Source organism: Patagioenas fasciata, chromosome 4 (genome assembly GCF_037038585.1).
Source record: "Patagioenas fasciata isolate bPatFas1 chromosome 4, bPatFas1.hap1, whole genome shotgun sequence".
NCBI classification, from domain to species: domain Eukaryota; kingdom Metazoa; phylum Chordata; class Aves; order Columbiformes; family Columbidae; genus Patagioenas; species Patagioenas fasciata.
This window is the reverse complement of record NC_092523.1, coordinates 30,942,475-30,961,210: the sequence shown is the minus strand read 5'-3', so window position 1 is coordinate 30,961,210 and position 18,736 is coordinate 30,942,475. Positions and strand designations below refer to the sequence as shown.

The 18,736-nt window shown below is 33.5% G+C and overlaps 1 protein-coding gene across 5 annotated transcripts in view; it reads left to right on the top strand.

Annotated features, from left to right (window-relative positions):
- The window catches only part of SGCZ (sarcoglycan zeta), a 453,475-nt gene that overhangs the window by 409,987 nt on the left and 24,752 nt on the right, over window positions 1-18,736 (top strand). For all 5 annotated transcript variants that reach the window (XR_011738777.1, XM_065837213.2, XM_071807535.1 and 2 more), the window contains one exon: window positions 15,875-15,947. Coding sequence is in view for 4 of the 5 variants with exons in the window: in XM_065837213.2 (XP_065693285.2) it covers window positions 15,875-15,947 (73 nt within the window). In the remaining variant the exon portion in view is untranslated. The remainder of the gene's footprint in view (window positions 1-15,874; window positions 15,948-18,736) is intronic.

The following is an 18,736-nucleotide window of genomic DNA, read 5'->3' as shown; positions in this document are numbered from 1 at the left end:
ACTATTTGCTCAATCTAGTACAGGGCAGTACTGATGCAGAGACTAACTTCCAGATGGAATCTGGTTTTCAGGTTAAACTGTTGACACCAAGATTAAGTTGTTGGATATTTGTGACCAATGTAAGAATGAATATTTTTAGGAAAAACTGCCTGTATCTGCATCGTATTCCAAATCATATCTCACATTCCCGGTTAAAGGACTTTCCAGAGTCCAGAGATGCAATTTAAAGTAGTTCTAGTTTTGAAGGGTCTGAATTTCGTGATACCAGGCAAACCCACATGGCCTATGTAAGGATCAAAGCCCAGTGGAAAATTGCCCCATTATTAGTAATCTGAGGTAACTCTTAAATCAAACCAAACCAGCTCGTTTGGGAAACACGAACTAAACTTTCAGAAGGTTTTGATGCAGGAAATGAATATTAATTGAGTTCAGATTTTGTAGTAAAATTCTAACTCTAAAAACCTGATATAAGGCTTTGGAAGTTTTGAAAATACACACTGAAATTGCAGCAGTCAGACCCATTTCTATTTTTAAGATATAGCTACTTACAGGAGAGAAAGGTGAATCATAAAGGAGCTCCAACATTCCCATCTTCTTTTTTTTTTTTTTTTTTTTGCCTTAAAGTGCTTGCTTGTGATTTATTTCTACCTGGAAACAAAGTTCTTTGTTGGAGATAAGGTTCAGGCTGCAAAGCACTACAGGACTTAGGTTCAGTGAAAAAGAGTATGTGGCTCCAAACTCTCATCCTATAATGATGATACTACAGGCCAAAAATATCTTGCTTTGTCCTGGAACAGAATCCTCATTAGGTGCCAGAAGATGAGATAATTTGGATTTCAATTTGTAAAGCCTTCAGAATCAGAGGAATACTATTACATTTTTAGGAAATATTGCAGGCACCTGACTTTTCTCAAACAATATACAGATGTACCTTGTACTGTCACCCATGTGATACATGTCAGAACGCCACTGTTTTCTCTGAATCCTGCCTCAAATCACTAAAAATTGGCTTTTTCAGTTTTATCTGATCTTAAGGCAAATTTCTTACTCAACTTTCAGTACAAGCTAATGTATTTAGTAGCCATAAATTGGTCTGTGAGATTATAAAAATGTGTTGTGACATACATCATACATTCAAAACTTACGTGAATGAACAGGAAGATCTTGAGTCTAAATTTAGGTAGAAAGTAATAGAAAGAATAAATTCAGAAATCCTCATGGGGAAGTACTGTATGAGTTCATGGCAGTCACAGTTTGAAACAAAGCTTTACTCAGAAAAAAAGTTAGCACATTTCTACCAGTAACATCTTGGGCTTCATTGTTATCTGTAGATCTATTTATAAAGCTGGTATGAAATCAAAGCTGTGAAAAACATAGATTTAAAACATTTTTGCTCTGCAATACATCTCAAAGCTTATTCATAGCAGACCTCTATAAGTGAGGAATTTCACCCACAGGAAGCAACTCCAGAAAAAAATTATATCAACCACAAAAATATGGCCTGCAGCCTTCAGCCTACATTGTGAATTTAAATTTCTATCCTTGTGGCTAATGATGAGTTTACATTTCACAGTGTCTGACAGCATAAAATTCAGCACACCAAGAAACAGATATAATAAGCCATCATTTTGGCTCTAGAAAAATGTCATCAGTGTATGTAAGCCTTTATATTTGAATTAAATAAGTGTATGTGTCTTTGCTCAATTTACGGAAAGTACAGAGGTCGTACATGTGTATGAATATTAAGAAATGTAGATAGAAATGTATAAGAATTCAGAATAGGCAGGGTAAATTCCAGAAGGTAGTATGGCAAAAATCAGCATATATTCTGTAAAAGAAATGAAGTTATATGTAGTAAGAATCATCTCATAAAAAGAGAATGAAGCAAGACCCCTCAATATCCAGACAGAAATGAATGCATCTGAAGAATGTGTAACTGCTCTGAGAATCAAAATCCGAATGAGTGTATACTTCATGGGTACTGAAGAAAGGGCAAAGAACAAATGTGGTAATGTTGACCACCAAACCAAAAAGATTATAGAGATGAATCTTTTTATAAACAAAAAGTGATATTTTTGTCACAGGGCCTGCTGACAGCATTTTGGAATTTTGAGGACCTCTTGTTTCTTTTAACTGCATAAACAATCATCTCTTAGGAAAAATAAAAGAGGAATAAAGACCAAGACACAGACTGTGCAAAAGATTTATAGATTATAAGGATGACACAGTGTTGAAAATGTAATATGAGGAGCGTTGTTGATCGGTGGAGAGGAATTGAGAAGTGTGAAAGTGGAAGGAAATCTGAGAGAGGGCAACCATCACGTAATGAGAACATCCCCTGTCTGAAAGTTACAGTGAAAGACAACAGAAAGAAAAAAAAACACACTAACTTCCAGTGGTCAGTTTTAAAACCTCAGAGAATTCATAAGTAAGACTCACAGGAGTCCTCAGAAAAAGAGTTAAGAAGGATTTTGGATTATAAGCTGAAGAGCATGATGTGATGCAAGAAGGTCAAATATGAACTGGAATGCGTCAACACGAGTGGAACCTGCAGATCTTCTGCTCTATTCAACACTGGTAAGGTCCTCTCCAAACTGCTTAGTCCAGTTTGGAGTACCCAACTGTTCAGTAAGCCACTTGATAAAATCCAGAGCCAGGAGACTGATTAATTGTCCAGAAGCATGATGTCTGAGGGAAGAGGGAACAAAATGGTGCTGTTTAGCTTGAAGAAAAAAATATCAAAGAGAATATGACATCAGTCTTGAGGCCTTGAGAAAGAGCGTGTAGGAAAAAAACAAACCAAACCAAAACCCAAAACTACAAGACCTTTTATTGGAAAAGAATAGTGAAACACTGGAATAGTTTGACTGTAAAAAATGTAGAATTTCCTTCATTTTCTTCTACAGAACAAATTATAGCAACATCAGGTTGATCCTGATCTGGTTTTGAACTTAATGAACACAGCAAGGTATGAGCCTCAGAGGACATCAGATATTTTCTATTTATCTCTAATCTCAAGCAAACTAACGTAAATTCAATAAAATTTGTTCTTTCTAACCTTTCCTACTATTTGCAGCTGTCATAATTATGGGCAAGCACACTTATAAGTTTCTGCTTGTTGAAAAGAAGCCTTCTCTGTATTAATTTCATTTTAAATGTTGTATGTAGCTGTATTATTCACATAGAATTTTTTATTATTTTAAATAATTTTAAATGCTTCACATTATTGCATTTGAATACTTTATGACTAACTATTATTTTGGGCTATTTTTAATCTTTTATTTGTCAGAATAATCATTCACTAAAGGAACCCTACCTCAGACTTGGATTTATACCAGAAATTATAAAAAGTTTCTTTCCATAACAAACAGGAATATTTTTCTGGGAGAATCATTTAAAGCTGATAAATGTAATGTGCATATTATTTACTAAGAGCATGTAGAAAATGTGGAATTAATAGATTATATGAGGTTTTAATGTAAAACACTGAACAAGACTAGATGGAGACTGCAGACAATTTAATTTATTTCATCCTCTTACCTCTTTCTTAGACTTTAATTTCTGAATTTGATTGTCACCTGAATATTTAGGTCCAGATAACTCGAACACAACAGGGACAGTAATTTTATAGTCAAAGGACAGGTCTAAAAGCCCATGACAGCCTAGCCTCTCCAAAAATATTAATATCACCAGGATAATACAAGTTTCAAAGAACAGAAATAATACATTTTTTAAAAGTTGTGTTAAGCAGTTCCACTGTAGAAATGGGTGACTTTTCAGTTGTGAAACATCTGTAAACAAATTGCATTTCTCTTATATTTAATTGTTTAAATGACTTGTGATAGCGATTTGATCATGATTACTTTTTTGTGACCTGTTAGGATTTGAAATCCAAACTTTTTTGACATATATCAGAATTTGCAAGGCCAATAGCTAAGCCTTATAGCAGTAATCCTACAAAACATTTGAATGTATGCTTGAATTCTGGTCCTGTGAGTTATACCACTGAAGCTAAAGCACCTAATAAGGAACTTTGCAAGACTGGAGCAATAAATAGTTCTCGGGATCTCGGACTGTGGCTGAGATCTTATTGAGTCACTTACTTTTCCTTCTGCAGTAATTAGAATCCCCATTTATTAATTTAGAAAGAATTTAGCAAGGACCTCTTCCTATTTTGTATTTAAATTCCTTGGCAAAAATTAATCTTTTCACTTTCCTTCTCTGCTTTTCAATTAATCTACTTTCAGTAGCATATACTTTATGCTTGATAGATTTCTAAAAGTCATTCTTATTAGTTTAATTGACTGTCATTTCTAATTTTTTTCTGAAAGTGTTAAATCTTTTTTTTTTTTTTACATTATTATTTCATACTGTACAATTGTGCATAACACAGTGTGCAATTAACATTATATTTTTTTTCTTTGAGTGATTTCCTGCAGGTTATTTTGTTTTTACTTGAACTGAGGTGCAGGATTTTGAGATATTCCATTCCAAACCCAGGAGATCAGTACTAACCTAGGAATGCAGACTTCTTGGATCCTGTTTGAACAAATGCCATCACAATCAAGTATACTGGTCCAAACTCTATGCTTTGATGAGGTGGGCATTCCTAAGGGTGATATTAAGCAAAGTTATTCCCTAACTGCAGTGTTTTGGAACAAAGAGCAACACTACAGAACACTATTGTTTCATAGGATTAATTCACAAAATGACATTAGAACTGTATGAAGGGAAGAACACCCAACAAATGTGGCTGGTTTTGATCATGTCTTGGCAAACTAAAGCACCCATGGTTAACCACATTGACACTATAAAATAACATTTTATAGCTAGCCTTTCATCTTGCTGGAGAGAAAATGCAAAGAATTTGGGTTTGGCCATAAAAAGGGACTGTTCTCTTGTCCTTATCTCTTTCTGTGTACAATTCCTCTTTGCATAGTGTTTTTCCTGTACTTCTGTTTTAAAAGTTAGTTACTTTTGGTATGTGTTTTCAACTTCACTGTTAAGTAAGATTCCATACAGTGAGAGGAAGATGAGACAGCAGTGTGAACAAGAACACTTAACTACAAGAAGGGTTAGGATAAATGAACTTAGCAAGGTAAAGCCACTAGAGACCTTTTCTTTCAGAAATCATCCTACTGTAGGTATGAGCCTACACTAAAACCTGATATGTTGCATTCATAGATAAACTGAAGGAATCATGCATACCATAAATTTTACTGGTTTTATATATGAAGAACACTTCTATTGATCCTACCAATACTAATATCAACAATGAGTGTAGTGGGTTATGTTTATCTAGGTGTTTCTACTTAGCATTAGAATTCAGTTTTATGGTAACTCTTCTTTAGAAAATATCTTGGTTTTCATTGAAGCTATTAGATGGGAAGTTTGTAAAACATTTAAAGCATTTTGTGAAAATGCTAGAAAAAGCCTGCTAGACCATAGACCTAAGAACATACATACATGATCATGCACACGCAAATGCCTTTCAGTTTTTCCAGGAAGCCTTATTCATTTGAAAATGCCAAAATGTCATTTAGCTCAAGTGGAGATTTTGCTCTTAAGAATTATTGTTCTAAACCAATCTGACACATAAAGCATGATAGAAGTGACAGCAAGTACTATAGGTTACACCACTTACAGTGTAACTAAGAATGGTGCTTTTTCATGTCCTTTTTTGGCATCATTTTCTGCAAAGCAAGTATGTTATAATGGTCAAAGGTCTAGATACAGCAGCATGTAAATCTTTCAAAGTACCTGGATATCCCAATAAGAAACAAGATATGTCCAAGACCAACAAAGCAAAATACTGGCAGTAGCGGAATGCTTGGTTCACTTGAAAAATTCCTTTCCCAATTTATGGTTGAAAACATCAGGTGGGATTGGTAGTTACAACAAAGAAATAGCTTTTAAAAACCATTTGTTCTCATATCAAGCTAACCAGATGTATTACTTTTACTATTTTTATCTTAGCAGTGTTACCAAATGATAGACTACTTTTTTAATCTGTTTTTACACTCTGTGTGGAGCAGAGAATATGCAATAGATAAAGCATACTGTGCAGAAAGAGTATTTATCAAGAAGTTTTTTTCACACTTTAGCTGTCAGGTCTCTTTTCAGGCTTTTTATAGTTGCAATTTTTGCATTTTTTTTTCTTCTCACTGTCAGGGAGGCCTTGCCTCCCTGGTTTATATTTAGATTTAGGGTGAAAGCAAAAGACCGATTAGAGTTTCAGAATTTGAAGTTTTAATGGAAACACTCTTTTTGTTGTTTTTTTTTTTTTCTTCGTGACAGCAAAACTAACTAAGTCAAAACAATTTCATTTTTGAAAAACTTTAATCTGAAAAATCAGTATAAATATTAAAGGGAACTTTCAATACAAAATAAAGAAAGGAGCAGGAGTATCCTGGTTTAAAAAAAAAAAAACAAACAAAAAAAACACAAAGAAAAACCCACATTATTTACAGTGATAAGATCTCTGGAGGCCAGAGGGAGACTACAGGACAAGGAAGAATGAGTCTAAAAGAAAGAAATTCTTTTGGAAGCCTTAAGAGTATAAGAATAGAGGTCTTTCCACGTAACATTCTCTCCAGGGAAAGCCGAAAGGCTGGACTGGGTAAGCATCATGGAAGTTTATTAACTGGATAATGTGGAGGAATACCTCTTAGAGTTGATCTGAACAAAATGCAAAATATAATAAGAAAGGTTTTCTTTTCTGTCTCTTGCCCTGTTTCTGAATCTGGTATGGTATTTTGGTGATAGATGGACATACCAAATATATTCTTTCTATAATTTTAACATAAATATGGAAAAGCAAAATAATTGATTTTGTAATGACTGTCAAATTGTACGATGTTCTGTTCCCTAGACGTGACAGTCCTGGGCCCCGTGTTCAGTATTCTGTTCTGAAAGTGCCTGAACATTATGCACTTTGATGTCTAAAAGGACATGTACCACAGGTTTCTCTAACAGCTGACCATACCAAATTTTCATGCAGAAGTAAAACCTGCTTGCTTTGCTGATTTTAGCTAGACAGGCCTTGGTATGTAGCAAGGCAACGAAAAGTGCTTAAATCTTAAAAGTCTTAAGGTGATTTTATGATAGGTATATTGCAGCAATGACAAGAATGTGATTTTTGAGTCTCTCCTGACTCACAAACAGCAAAAGAGCAAAGAGCAAAGACTCACAGCAGAGCTGGACCGTTATAAGGTTTGCCAGATAATCTCAATTGTGGTTGTAACCTGAGTCCTGATACTGCTCCTTGGTGATAGAGAAGGGAGTATTGAGACCAGCACTGGTAAATGACTCTGTGACCAGCTCAGTCCCATCTTAAAAATGGACTGGTAGCTCTACCAGTAAATTACTGCCATAAGCTTTCTTCTCACAGCCTCTGCAAGGTATGTGGCAGCTCTCATGTGCTTCTTGCCTACAAAAACATCTGCGACTTTGGCAAAAGATGCCTATTTCAGCCAACTTCCACATGTTGCTGTAAGCTTTAGTATCTTGTCTTTCCCGCAGAAAATATGCCGTCTTTCCTCTGGTTAACACCAATCATACATGGGCATCTGTTTGCTAACATGACCGTTGAAGGTTTACAGTCACTGTAGCTAACTAATTTGAAATACATCTGGTTCCATTGTGTTGCTAAATTAAAAGGCTTACTTCACTGCTATGCTGACTTGAAGGTGAAAATATTAGCTGACAAAATTACTGTTGCGCATTCACACTCTCACAGCTGCAGACTTATCTAAGTAGTTTTTCCTTTTATGTTGCTGTGATGTCAGGTTTGAATGTGTTGTGTTCATCAATGTAATTTACTTCTAGAGAGAACACCAGAACAATAACAAAAACTAGGAATAAAAATACAGTCATAATAGGTGATAATCAAGATAACTAGTGGTAATATCAAATAGAAATTTCTTAGCAACCCTGTGAGGAACTGACATTGCAGCTTCATTTTCTTTCTCTTATCTGAAAAAAAAAAAAAAACAAAAACAAAAACAAACAAAAAAAACCCCCACACAAACAAAAAAACAACAAAACTTTCAATAATGTTTAATTTTGTGTAATAGGCACCAAATTTTGTTTTATCAACATATCTCCATTTCAGCATTGTAGAAATGCATGTGGGGATTCTTCTTACATTTTAATTTTTTCATTAATTCAAAAGTATTTGAAGGCATTTTTCCACTGACTTTTTAAGTACATACTATTAACTTGCATATAATAGACTTTTTATATGTGTATCAGTGCCCTCTACAGGGTGCACAGATGCACTTATCTAAATCTTTGTTTATAATTTATCAATGGCATGCTAATTTCTATGCAGTAAAAATGCTATAGTATAGCTGTTTCACAAATCTGGATAATAGTCCTGCTGCTTTGTGGCTTCCTTTTACATAAATAAAACAATTTACTAAATTTTAAGAATGAAGCAGTAATTATCACGTAATCCTAACAATTTTTCAGTATGCTGCAGTAATGTCAAAGTAGACAACAGAAATATATGCATATTTACATATGGCATAGAGAACTGGCCTCTAAAACCTATATAAGGCACCCTATGAATCAGTTGTAATGCTAAGGGTAACACAGATGACTTCTGATATGGTTAAAATGAGATTTCCAAACAAGCTTTCCCATTTTAGATTAAAATTCAGATGTATCAACTTCTGACCAGATGTTGAAGGAAGAAACTTCAATGTGTTTAGGCCATGTTCATTGCTACTGTAGTCTCAGTCCAGTATCAGTAAAGTAACCTCTAGAGATGCCCATTTATCTTTTCAAGCTGTAGATAAAATATAAGTAATCTGTAATCCTAACTTAGGCAACTAATGACATATCTAGATTTAAAAAAGAATCTCCTTATAAATGCATCTAAGCTTTTGACTTTTCAAAATCAAAACATTTCTTTAGGCAATATCTTAACTGAAGTGCAAATGCCCTTTTTTTTTTTTTTTTTTTGTGAAAAGCTAATCATTAATTCCTTTGTTTTAGAGCTTTTTGAAGCAAATTGTATAAACATTTCTGGTAAGGTTTTATAGGTAGGCAGCAGTATATTGTAGAAATTTCAGAAAACTTCAAAATGGAAAATTATCACTGATTGTGCTTGAAATTATGTGAGAAAGAATTTTCTCTTTCTTGCCCTTTTCTGTCTTCAGATTTTAACATTTTTTCCATAGGATTCTGTACAAATACATGGCACTTTGCTTTTACTAAAATTCAAGACAAAATTGTAAGATAATAGAAATAAGCTTGAAGTTAAAACCTTAATTTTCTACTTGGGATATCCAAGTTCATGTCCCATTCTTTTACATTCAGGTGAATTTTCTAGTTATGAAGCAAATGACTGTTTTTTGATAGTCCTCCCATTCATTGATTCATTCATTTTTCATCAAGGAAACAGCAAGCCTGTTTTGTAACTGATTAACTATTCATTAGGGCCTAAGCTTGAGTGTTCAAAATCCTAGGGTTATCTTCTACAGCAAAACAAAAATACAGTCTTTTTGATCTATTAAATATAAAAATAATCTCATTACAATTCAATTTTTTGAATGTAAGCAAGGACAATTTTTGCTTTCTGTTCCACTGTTGTGAACCCAGAATGATTTACACCATTTTAAGAAAAATGCAAATCCAGACTATCAAGTATATTTAGGAAAAGATGATTTTTTGATTTTGATGTGAAATGTAAATTTAAGCTTTAAACCTATTAATGTATCCAGGTCTTGTAACTTTTCAAGGAGATTGTATCAATTCAAGCAGAAAATGGCTGTAGTTAATAATTTTTATTGTCATGTTTGTCTCCAGCTGTCATATATCACAGGGGAAAAAAGTAAAAGGTGTTACAAAAATTATTTTTGTAACCTGTTCTTTGTAAAGCTCTTACACATTATTCAGTTTCACTCATGTTTTGAAGATATATTCAATTTTAATGTCACTTTTCAGCAGTTTCATTTAAATATATTGACTTTTTTCATCCCAGTATCATTTAGAATAGCCATTTCCAATTATTAACTGAATTATGTTACTACTGTGCTCAGCCCAAATTTTATTCAAATAGATGCATTTTTTCAGCTGATTGTAGACCAAGTGGTGGCTGAACATAGATTTTGGATGCGAACCTTCAAACAAGTGTGTGGATGAACAACTGAAGACATAGGTGTAATCATTTGCACTGCAAGACAAGAGGTGTCTTAACTGCCCACCTATAAGAAGCAATGTTTCAAATGTTTACACTCAACAGAAATTAAGATGATATTTAAGAAGATAAATACCATTTCAAGTTTGCAAGTATTTCCTGGAGTTGTGATTTGCTTTGATCAAAATTTATCACACTGAAGAGGCTGAATTTTAATTTCTTGGGGAACTCATTCTTCTTATCTAAACGAAAGGCTTAGTAGAAGTCTTGCTTTAATAAGGTCGCCATACAGAAAATATGCATCAAACATTAGTCATGTTTAAGGGCCTTGAGTAATGAATCTAAATAATTCATCTTAGAATTTCCTTTTTAAAAACGGCTTACCTCTGAAGACTTTGATGCTTATGCTTATGCTTTACTTTACAAGCCAACAGCTGCATTTAGTCAGGCCACACTACAGCTTCCTACCTACTTGCAATATGACCACATCAATATCTTCACTATTAAACATTAATCCGTTTTGCTGCTGAAGAACTAACAAAATTTAAGTCTCAGCAATCATTACAATGATGTTTTTATAAAATAACATACTTACTTTCATTTTAGTGATGCACACTTCCATTGAAAAAAATTCTGTTTCATTGTGCTTTTTTAATATTAATACAAGTACCTAGCTAAATTACATTTCAAGCCATTTATTAAAACTGAACATCTTGAAGAGCTGCACAATCAACATGTGGTCCAGAAGCTGCATTCTGACTCCTCTGGGTTTCTAATCAGCCCGAGATATATTATAATAACTGAGCTCTTAAAAAAGAGGTAAGCAACATTTTCTGTGGTCTTGTTGTGATCAATGATCTGCCTGGTTGAATATTTCTGTTTTGTTTTGTTTTGTTTTGTTTTGTTTTGTTTTGTTTTGTTTTGTTTTTTTTCGGTCTGTCAGTGATCAGCTTTTCCAAGGTCTTAGTGTTGGACAACAGTTAGCCAATCTCACCATGGCACTTTTAAATTTTGGCTATAGTCACATGTAAAAGAATCAAGGTGTTTGTTTTGTTTTGTTTTGTTTATTATTGCAATTAAATTTTTATAACATAGAGGCTATGTTTCCAAGGTCTCTTCAATGGTAAAAGAATCTTGATTAATTACTGATATTTCTCGGAAACCTGTGGATACTTTTACTTAATAATGAGTGTGCAAAGAGTAAAATTGCAAGCTTCAGAAATGATAAATGTTTTACAAACTCTTCTTTAAATTCTCTCAGAGGACAAATTGGCATTGCAGTCTAATATTTGCATAATCTTAGTACTTCATAATATTTTCACTTGATGTGTCTGAAAAACCTAGGGAAAGATCAAGGCAGTAAGATTCAGTTATGCCTGTGACACTGCAATGCCAGGTAATTTATACACATCAGAATGCTACACGATTTCGTGGTCTGTACATTTGAGGTGATTTGCTTCCAAGAATGATGTGAAAGAGTGGGATAATGCTAATATCGAGCTTATTTTTCACAGCAAAATAATTTATTAGGTTTTGCTTCCAGGCTCATCAACTCTTCAGTCAACATTCTTTCCACAAAAACAAACAAACAAAACCAACAACGACAACAAAACCCACTCTACTAATCAATATGCTCAGGTGCTGCTCTTTTCATGGTAATAATTTATTAAGTCACTGAAAGGTACCTGTGTTGTTATGTGGGCTAACTCATACATTACAAAAGGATTATTTGCTGGTTAAATAATTGACAAAAAGTAGATATAATCTGGCAACAAATAGCAACATTGTACTTCCATTGTTTTTAAGAAACTTGTTATTTCCCAAAGGCTAAATTTCAGTGACCAGTAAATTGTGCGGAAATGAGTGCTTTACACTGGTATCTCTGAATTGTGAATATTCAGTTTCAGCAGGAACCTGTGACTAGTTTTGCTTCTAGCATAAGGATCACTTTCACACACTCTGTGTCAAAAAAGTAAGTTTTAAAGGTCTGGTGTTTATAAATCTTCTATGCATAAAGAAGTTTCTCTGTAAATACACAGCTAGACTTTTGACTTTTTACCTGAATCGTGCTACTTACTGAGTTTTCTCTTGCACTCTATAGCGACTGCAATTCTTTGACCAGGAGTTTCCCTTCACAGATGCTTCTTTCTTTGTGAAGTCTTTACTTAACTCTTTCTCACTAGAAGCTGGAGGTGGGGGTAATTTTACTCAGTTACACTTACAGTTTTTATTTTATATCCTTTGCACACACTCTGTGCCCTTGTTGTTTTATTTCCTCTGAAAGGTTCACTTTGTATAGCTATCCATTCTGACTCATGTTTCTTTGAATTCAGTTCCCTAACTACTTCCTTTTGAGCTGTATTTGAAAGGACTTGAAAGTTCAAATCCTTTCTCTTTATTCTTTTTTTTAATTATTATTATTTATTCATTCATCTGTCCCTAGAATTTCAGTCATCTCAAAGTAGGTCCTGGGTACAATTCTGTAAGTCAGGGAATACAATTAATACACCATTGTCTTATTTATGTAAAAAGTAAGTATTTTAATATAGTGAATTATTAAGTACCTTAAGTCTATTTCATTAAAAAATCATGCTATTCACTTTGAATCCTGATTCATATTGTTATCTTTATGATTCATAAAAGCGTATGCTTGTAACACCATTTCCTAAGCAGTACTGAACTACATGATCTAACTTCCATCAAAGCACTACAGATTTACATATAGGAAATTAAAAAATAAAGAATACCTTCATATAGGTTTTTTTTCTGTATTTTTAAGTAATACTGATCCATGGTTTTTATTTGCTATACAATCCCTTTCCCTTTTTCTTGATCCTGCTGTTTAACTGCTCAAAACACCTCAGTAAATTCTCTTTGGCTGATCTTTTTCATTGCAATTGCTTGCTTTTTTCCTAGTATAAAATAAAAGGGAAATATTCTTGGACTTGCTCATAGCACATCGTTGATGATAAAGCATTTGCCACAAGAACTGTTACACTTAGCATATGTGACGTTATATTTTAAAAAAGAAAAAGAAACATGTTTAGTTTGGTTTTAGTTATATTTTATTTAATTATATCAGTTTATCCTTAACTCTGCCAGGCTGGATTTTCAGTCTGCTTGGACAGATTGATCTTTCTTTCCAAATTTCTGTTTCTGTTAGAGAAGAAATACCTTCTCATTTTTTAAACAAATTCTGTCAAAAGTGAGGAAATACGCTGGGTTAGAACCAGCTGTCACTTATGTTTTGTTATCAGTCTTCACTTGATGCTGTCTTTGGCACTTCTGATTGATTTACTGTCTGACCTATACTACAGTGATGTTTAATACATCTTTGCATTAATTCTTTGAAATGTTACAGCTGTGGTTTTCTCATAAGACAAGACTGACAATTCTGCATCCTGCTCAGTTATTTACAGCTTCATGTCCCATTGCCACCTCCAAAAATACAAACAGCCCTTGGCCTCTAAGTGTTTAATTTTGCTGAGGAAAAAGATGAACAGGATCTGGAAGCGTGCTCCCTGACACCTCATATTCAGCTCCAGTAGAATTTCTTGCATGCCGTTATAGATGGGAGTGAGATTTCTGTTTTGAGTGACAGAAAGCCTGACTATACGGACATGCTATTCCTGCCTCTTAAAGGTTGCAGAACTGCAAGGCAATGTCAGGTTTAAAAAGCAGATTCTGCACAGCACACCTGTGGATCCTCATAGGTAAAAATATACAGTGCTTTTTCCTTCCTGACGTTTTCAGTAACACTCAGAAAGTTTGGTTACAGAAAGTGGATTGGGTTGATTTCTTGTGAGACATTTGTAAACCTCATAGGACTTTATTTCATTACTATCAGAAATCCCATCTTCCTCTCTTGGATAATCCTTATTAGTAGACTATTTTACATTTAAGTATTGTTGGGGTTTTTTTTGATATTAGTTTGGTTTGTTGATTGTTTGTTTGCTTGTTTGTTGTTTGGTTTTTGGTTCGTTTGTTTTTTTCTGATTTCTTGATTGTCATTAATTAAAGTGAAGTTTGGAAGATAACTGACAATGTTGATTTTTCTGACAGTAATTTAGTTTAACATTTAATTAGGAGTTTTTGTGGTTTTTTTGTTGTTTTTAGTTCTTGCTCGGGACATTTTAACACTGGAAAATGGTATTATCAATTAAACATGGCCTCATTCTGCTTTCAGATCCTGGCAAGATCAGTTTACTAAATGTCATTGGTTAACTGCAAAAATATTTAAATTTCAGTCTCCATGAACAGCCAAAATTTCTGAAAGTACTTGAGAAATGTTTTTAAAATATTTAAATAATTGAAAATAGTTTATTATTTCAAAAATTTTATAACAATTAGAGTAGTTCCTCTGTTGTGTTGTGCACTTCTTACACAGCTACTGTGAGATATTGCTGATGTATTTGTAAGTTTACTCAGAATTCAGAGCTCAGAATATAAGAAAATTTCTGTTATTGAAATAAAGCAATTAATCCCAGAATACTTAGTAATGAGCTATAGTTACCTCAGACAGTTTCCTTGATCTTATCTCTAGTGATAGAAGGTAAATGCATTCCCTGTTTTACATGCATTTTTACTCAGTTCTTTCATCTTTACTGTTGATTCTCTTTTGGAAAGTCTTTCACACAATAGGTCTAGGCTATTTTCATTACACAGTGCCAAGCACCATCTTCAGAGAAGGAAAGTAAAAGCTTATGGACACATGGATATTGTATGTGGAAGACAAAAATTATGGCATTTGACAAATCAGTAAACAAAAATAGACATGAGGATAAGGTTCAGAAAAAAACAACCAAAAAAAACCCCAACAACAATAAAAGAAAAAAAGAAAACCACACCAAATTTTTGAATGCCTAACAACAAGCTATTTTTACCTATTAAATGTGAACAACTGAGTTGCATAAATTACTGTTATGCATTCAGTCCTTGTATCTGAGAGTTAAGAGAAATACTGATTTTATAGTGGTGTTCATTACTTGTGTTTTCTATTGTTTTGTCTGTAATCAGAGGGAGTTTTCCGTATTTTTTCTTTCTCCTTAAAAAAAAAATTGCATTTTAAAATGATTTGTGTAAATACTTTTATTTTTTCCAGATAATTTCAGTGAGCATTTATCAGAACCCTATTTTTTCATTAAAAAGGACATTTTCAATTAAAAGTCTTGGCCTTATAATTCAACATATAGAATTATTGTATGCAACTTGGACCTAGTTATACAGACTGAAATTCAATAGAGAAGCAGTTCAGTTTTAGGAAATAGTTACCCATTTTCTTTGCCTTGATTTTGGGTGCCCAGCAGGAGATACATGTGTATCCACTGCCAACACTAAAATCAAAGGACATTTCAAATAAGTCTCTCTAGTTTATTTGAGAGTAAAGGTTTTCAGTGAGAAAGGTCTGGTGGAAGGAAACTCTTCCTTATCTGTAAAATGATCCATCTCCAAAGCATTGAGATGACCATTCAAGCAAGTCAGTGATGGAAAGTTTAGATCTATAAATGTCTTCAGATTTGTATGTGAAATTAGCCAAAGTCTAAAGTTTCACATGATGTCGCTTCAGATTTTGATGTAGAAATGCGAACATAAATATGAAGAAGCATTGGTAATAATTAATAAATGATTCAATCAGATATTTTATCCAAAAAATGTCAATTTCTGGTCATACATTTCAATGTGTTTTTATTTTCCAAAGTAATTGTACTGTATTTTATTTATGTATTTTAGGCACGGAAGGGGCAGTGTTTGGGCACTCTGTGGAGACACCCCATATCAGAGCAGAACCTTCCCAAGACCTCAAGTAGGTGTTGTTCAAAAAGTTGTTTTAAAAATCAAATATTCTCAAAAACAACTAAGTCTTGATCAAAATACAATATCTGTATAGTAACATATACTGCCTCAATGACTCATACATATCCAAAACACTGGTAGACTCCAATTTGTTCTAACTAGTCAATAAAAAAACCCACGAACTTTCATCACGCAAAAAAAAAAAAAAAAATTACTTTTTATAAATTACTTGCCTCCTGTAGCAGAATCCTTGAGAAGTATACTTTTGCCAGAGATTGGAATAGTCAGGCATTTTTAAGGTCGGTTGAGTACAGTAATGTTTAATAGCATTAGACCTGGATTTTCATTTTTCCTTATGAGCCATTACAGCATATGTAAGTCAAGTAAATAGACCCAGATTTCTTCCTCAAGTGGTGTTTCTGGGTTTTGGGTTTTTTGGAATACTACACACACATACTCCAAAAATCCATTACCAAGTGAAGCTACTTTTGTAAATGTAAAAAAAATCCAATTTTTTCTGTACATGTTCACAAAAGCGGAAAAACAAGCAAACAGTAAAAGATCAAGTCTAAAACTTACTAAAGCCTCTATAGACTGAGAAAGAGAAAATTAAGAAAGACTGGGAGTGAAAACTTTTTCTTCAAGTACATGTATGTGCATGGCAAAATACTGATCTGTAAATTACATGGATGACTAACAAGAATATATGACAACCACAGAAAAAGTCCTTCCTTGTGTTTCTCTCAGCAGAACTGATGAAAAACATGTAGGCTTTGTTTCAATTCTTCTTTCATTTCTTAACATACACCTATCCCTTTACCTGCCCAGCAGTTTTTACAATGAATTGCTACTGGAAAACATTGTTAAATGTTAAATGCTCTTCCCTATATTTGCAAAGGGATTTAAGATTGTCAACCGATAATGATATTGCTGAAATCATGTGCAAGAAGCTGTCCATGTGGGCAAGTTTGACCATTGCATGTGGGGTGTAAGAAGTAAAAGATTGTGTTTGATCCTTTACATCATGAATTTTAAGGTAATGCGGTGGTTTAGGATCTTCCAGAAGATCCTAGTCATTGGATTTTTATCTTAAAATTCCCTATCGCCTACCAAGACTCATGTCAGTCCTCTGTTGAGAGTAGTTGTAAAGACATTTATTAATGATGACCACAAAGGTGGTATGGTTTGAAATCAAAGGGAGTACAGCAGACAACAAACTTTTCTTTTTTGGGGAGTGCAAAAATTTGAGTAAGAAGGTGAAACTCATCCCACCGAAAAGAATGTGGAGACACTGCTTTGGCCACTTCTTTCTAATAATTCAATAATAATAATGGAATACAAACATATGGTGAAATGATAATCCTATGTCTTCTGGATTAATTTCGCTAGGATTAAATTCACCTCATATTGCTTCCTATTTTTAGCTTATTCATTTGCATGATTCCCATTGTTGCTTAATGTTTTCCAACTCCACTTCAGCTAATTTTTCCAAGGTGAGAGTTCTACTGAATGTGCCATTCAACTTCCTGCCCTGTCATTAATACTGAATTTAACCCACACTTTTTATTTAAAAAAAAAAAATATGAAATAAAAACTTTTACTGTCTGACCAAGCTGCATTAGCTTAAGTCTAAGTGATTTTATTCTTAATATATTCAGTCTATATCACGTTCTGTATATTAGTTAGGATTCAGAGACATTCCTCTTTTAAAACTCTCAAGTCATTTTAATCTTTTACAAATTATGACAACTACTATTAGGACAGAGATTTCTTGGCTTTTGGTATGAATCTTTCTAGAAGGTAACTTGCAGACCTTTTTAACCTTGTAACTTGAAAGAACTACAAAAAGTTGTGGGTTTCTGTGATATTTTCTGACACTCATATCTATCCCTTTGAAAAATCCAGTTATCATATACCCTTTAATTTTATTTCAAATTATTTTTTAAAATCTGATTAGTTTTTGTTTTGTAGGGTTTTTTTTTTGTGAGTTTGGTGTTGGTGGTGGTTTTAAGTTTAAGCCCTGCATTCTCTTTCTTTAAAAAAAACAAAAAACAAAAAACACCTTTTTTTTACTAATTTAAAAAAAAATTGCAGAAAGCAGTGACTTACCATTTAGATGAGTGTTTGCTGAATATGCTCAAACAAACAGGTCAGCAGTCCCTATAAAACTTCCCCACGGTCTTGTCACAGAAACAGAATGATACTAGAACCCATTTCCTGGTTTCAGGCCCAGAAATACAACTACATTGATATTGTAAAATAATTTTTATCATGTAAAACAGAAAAGTTGCATCCTAAATGACAAGCGGTAATGGCCTTTGTCTCATGCTGCCCTCCAAACAGTGCCTGCAAATTGTCTGGAAGAGTCATAACTGACTCTCAGTTAACTCTCAAATATGCCAGTGATGATTTAACTGCATAGATGATTGAGTTTCAGTCCTCTGGCCTGGGTTCCAGCACTTTTTAATGTTTTAGTATAAACTTACCTGAACTGTCCAGTAGACCATGCTGTCAGTCCTAAAACTTTGTACAGTACTTTTCCAAATTCCACATCCCTGTGCCTCGGGACTTTTGAAATTAACAGTAACATGAGACAGTAGAGACTTTGCTGATTTGACATTAAAGTTTGGTTTTTCAGTGGACACAGATAATTGCAGTTTGATAGCAAGTTGTAGTGCATAAATGCTAACATATTTGGTTATGAGAATACTTGTATACAGGGCTGAAAAATAAAAGCATTTACATTATTGTATTAATTAAAACATAAATGAACCCTTATTTTTCATATTGGAATACGTA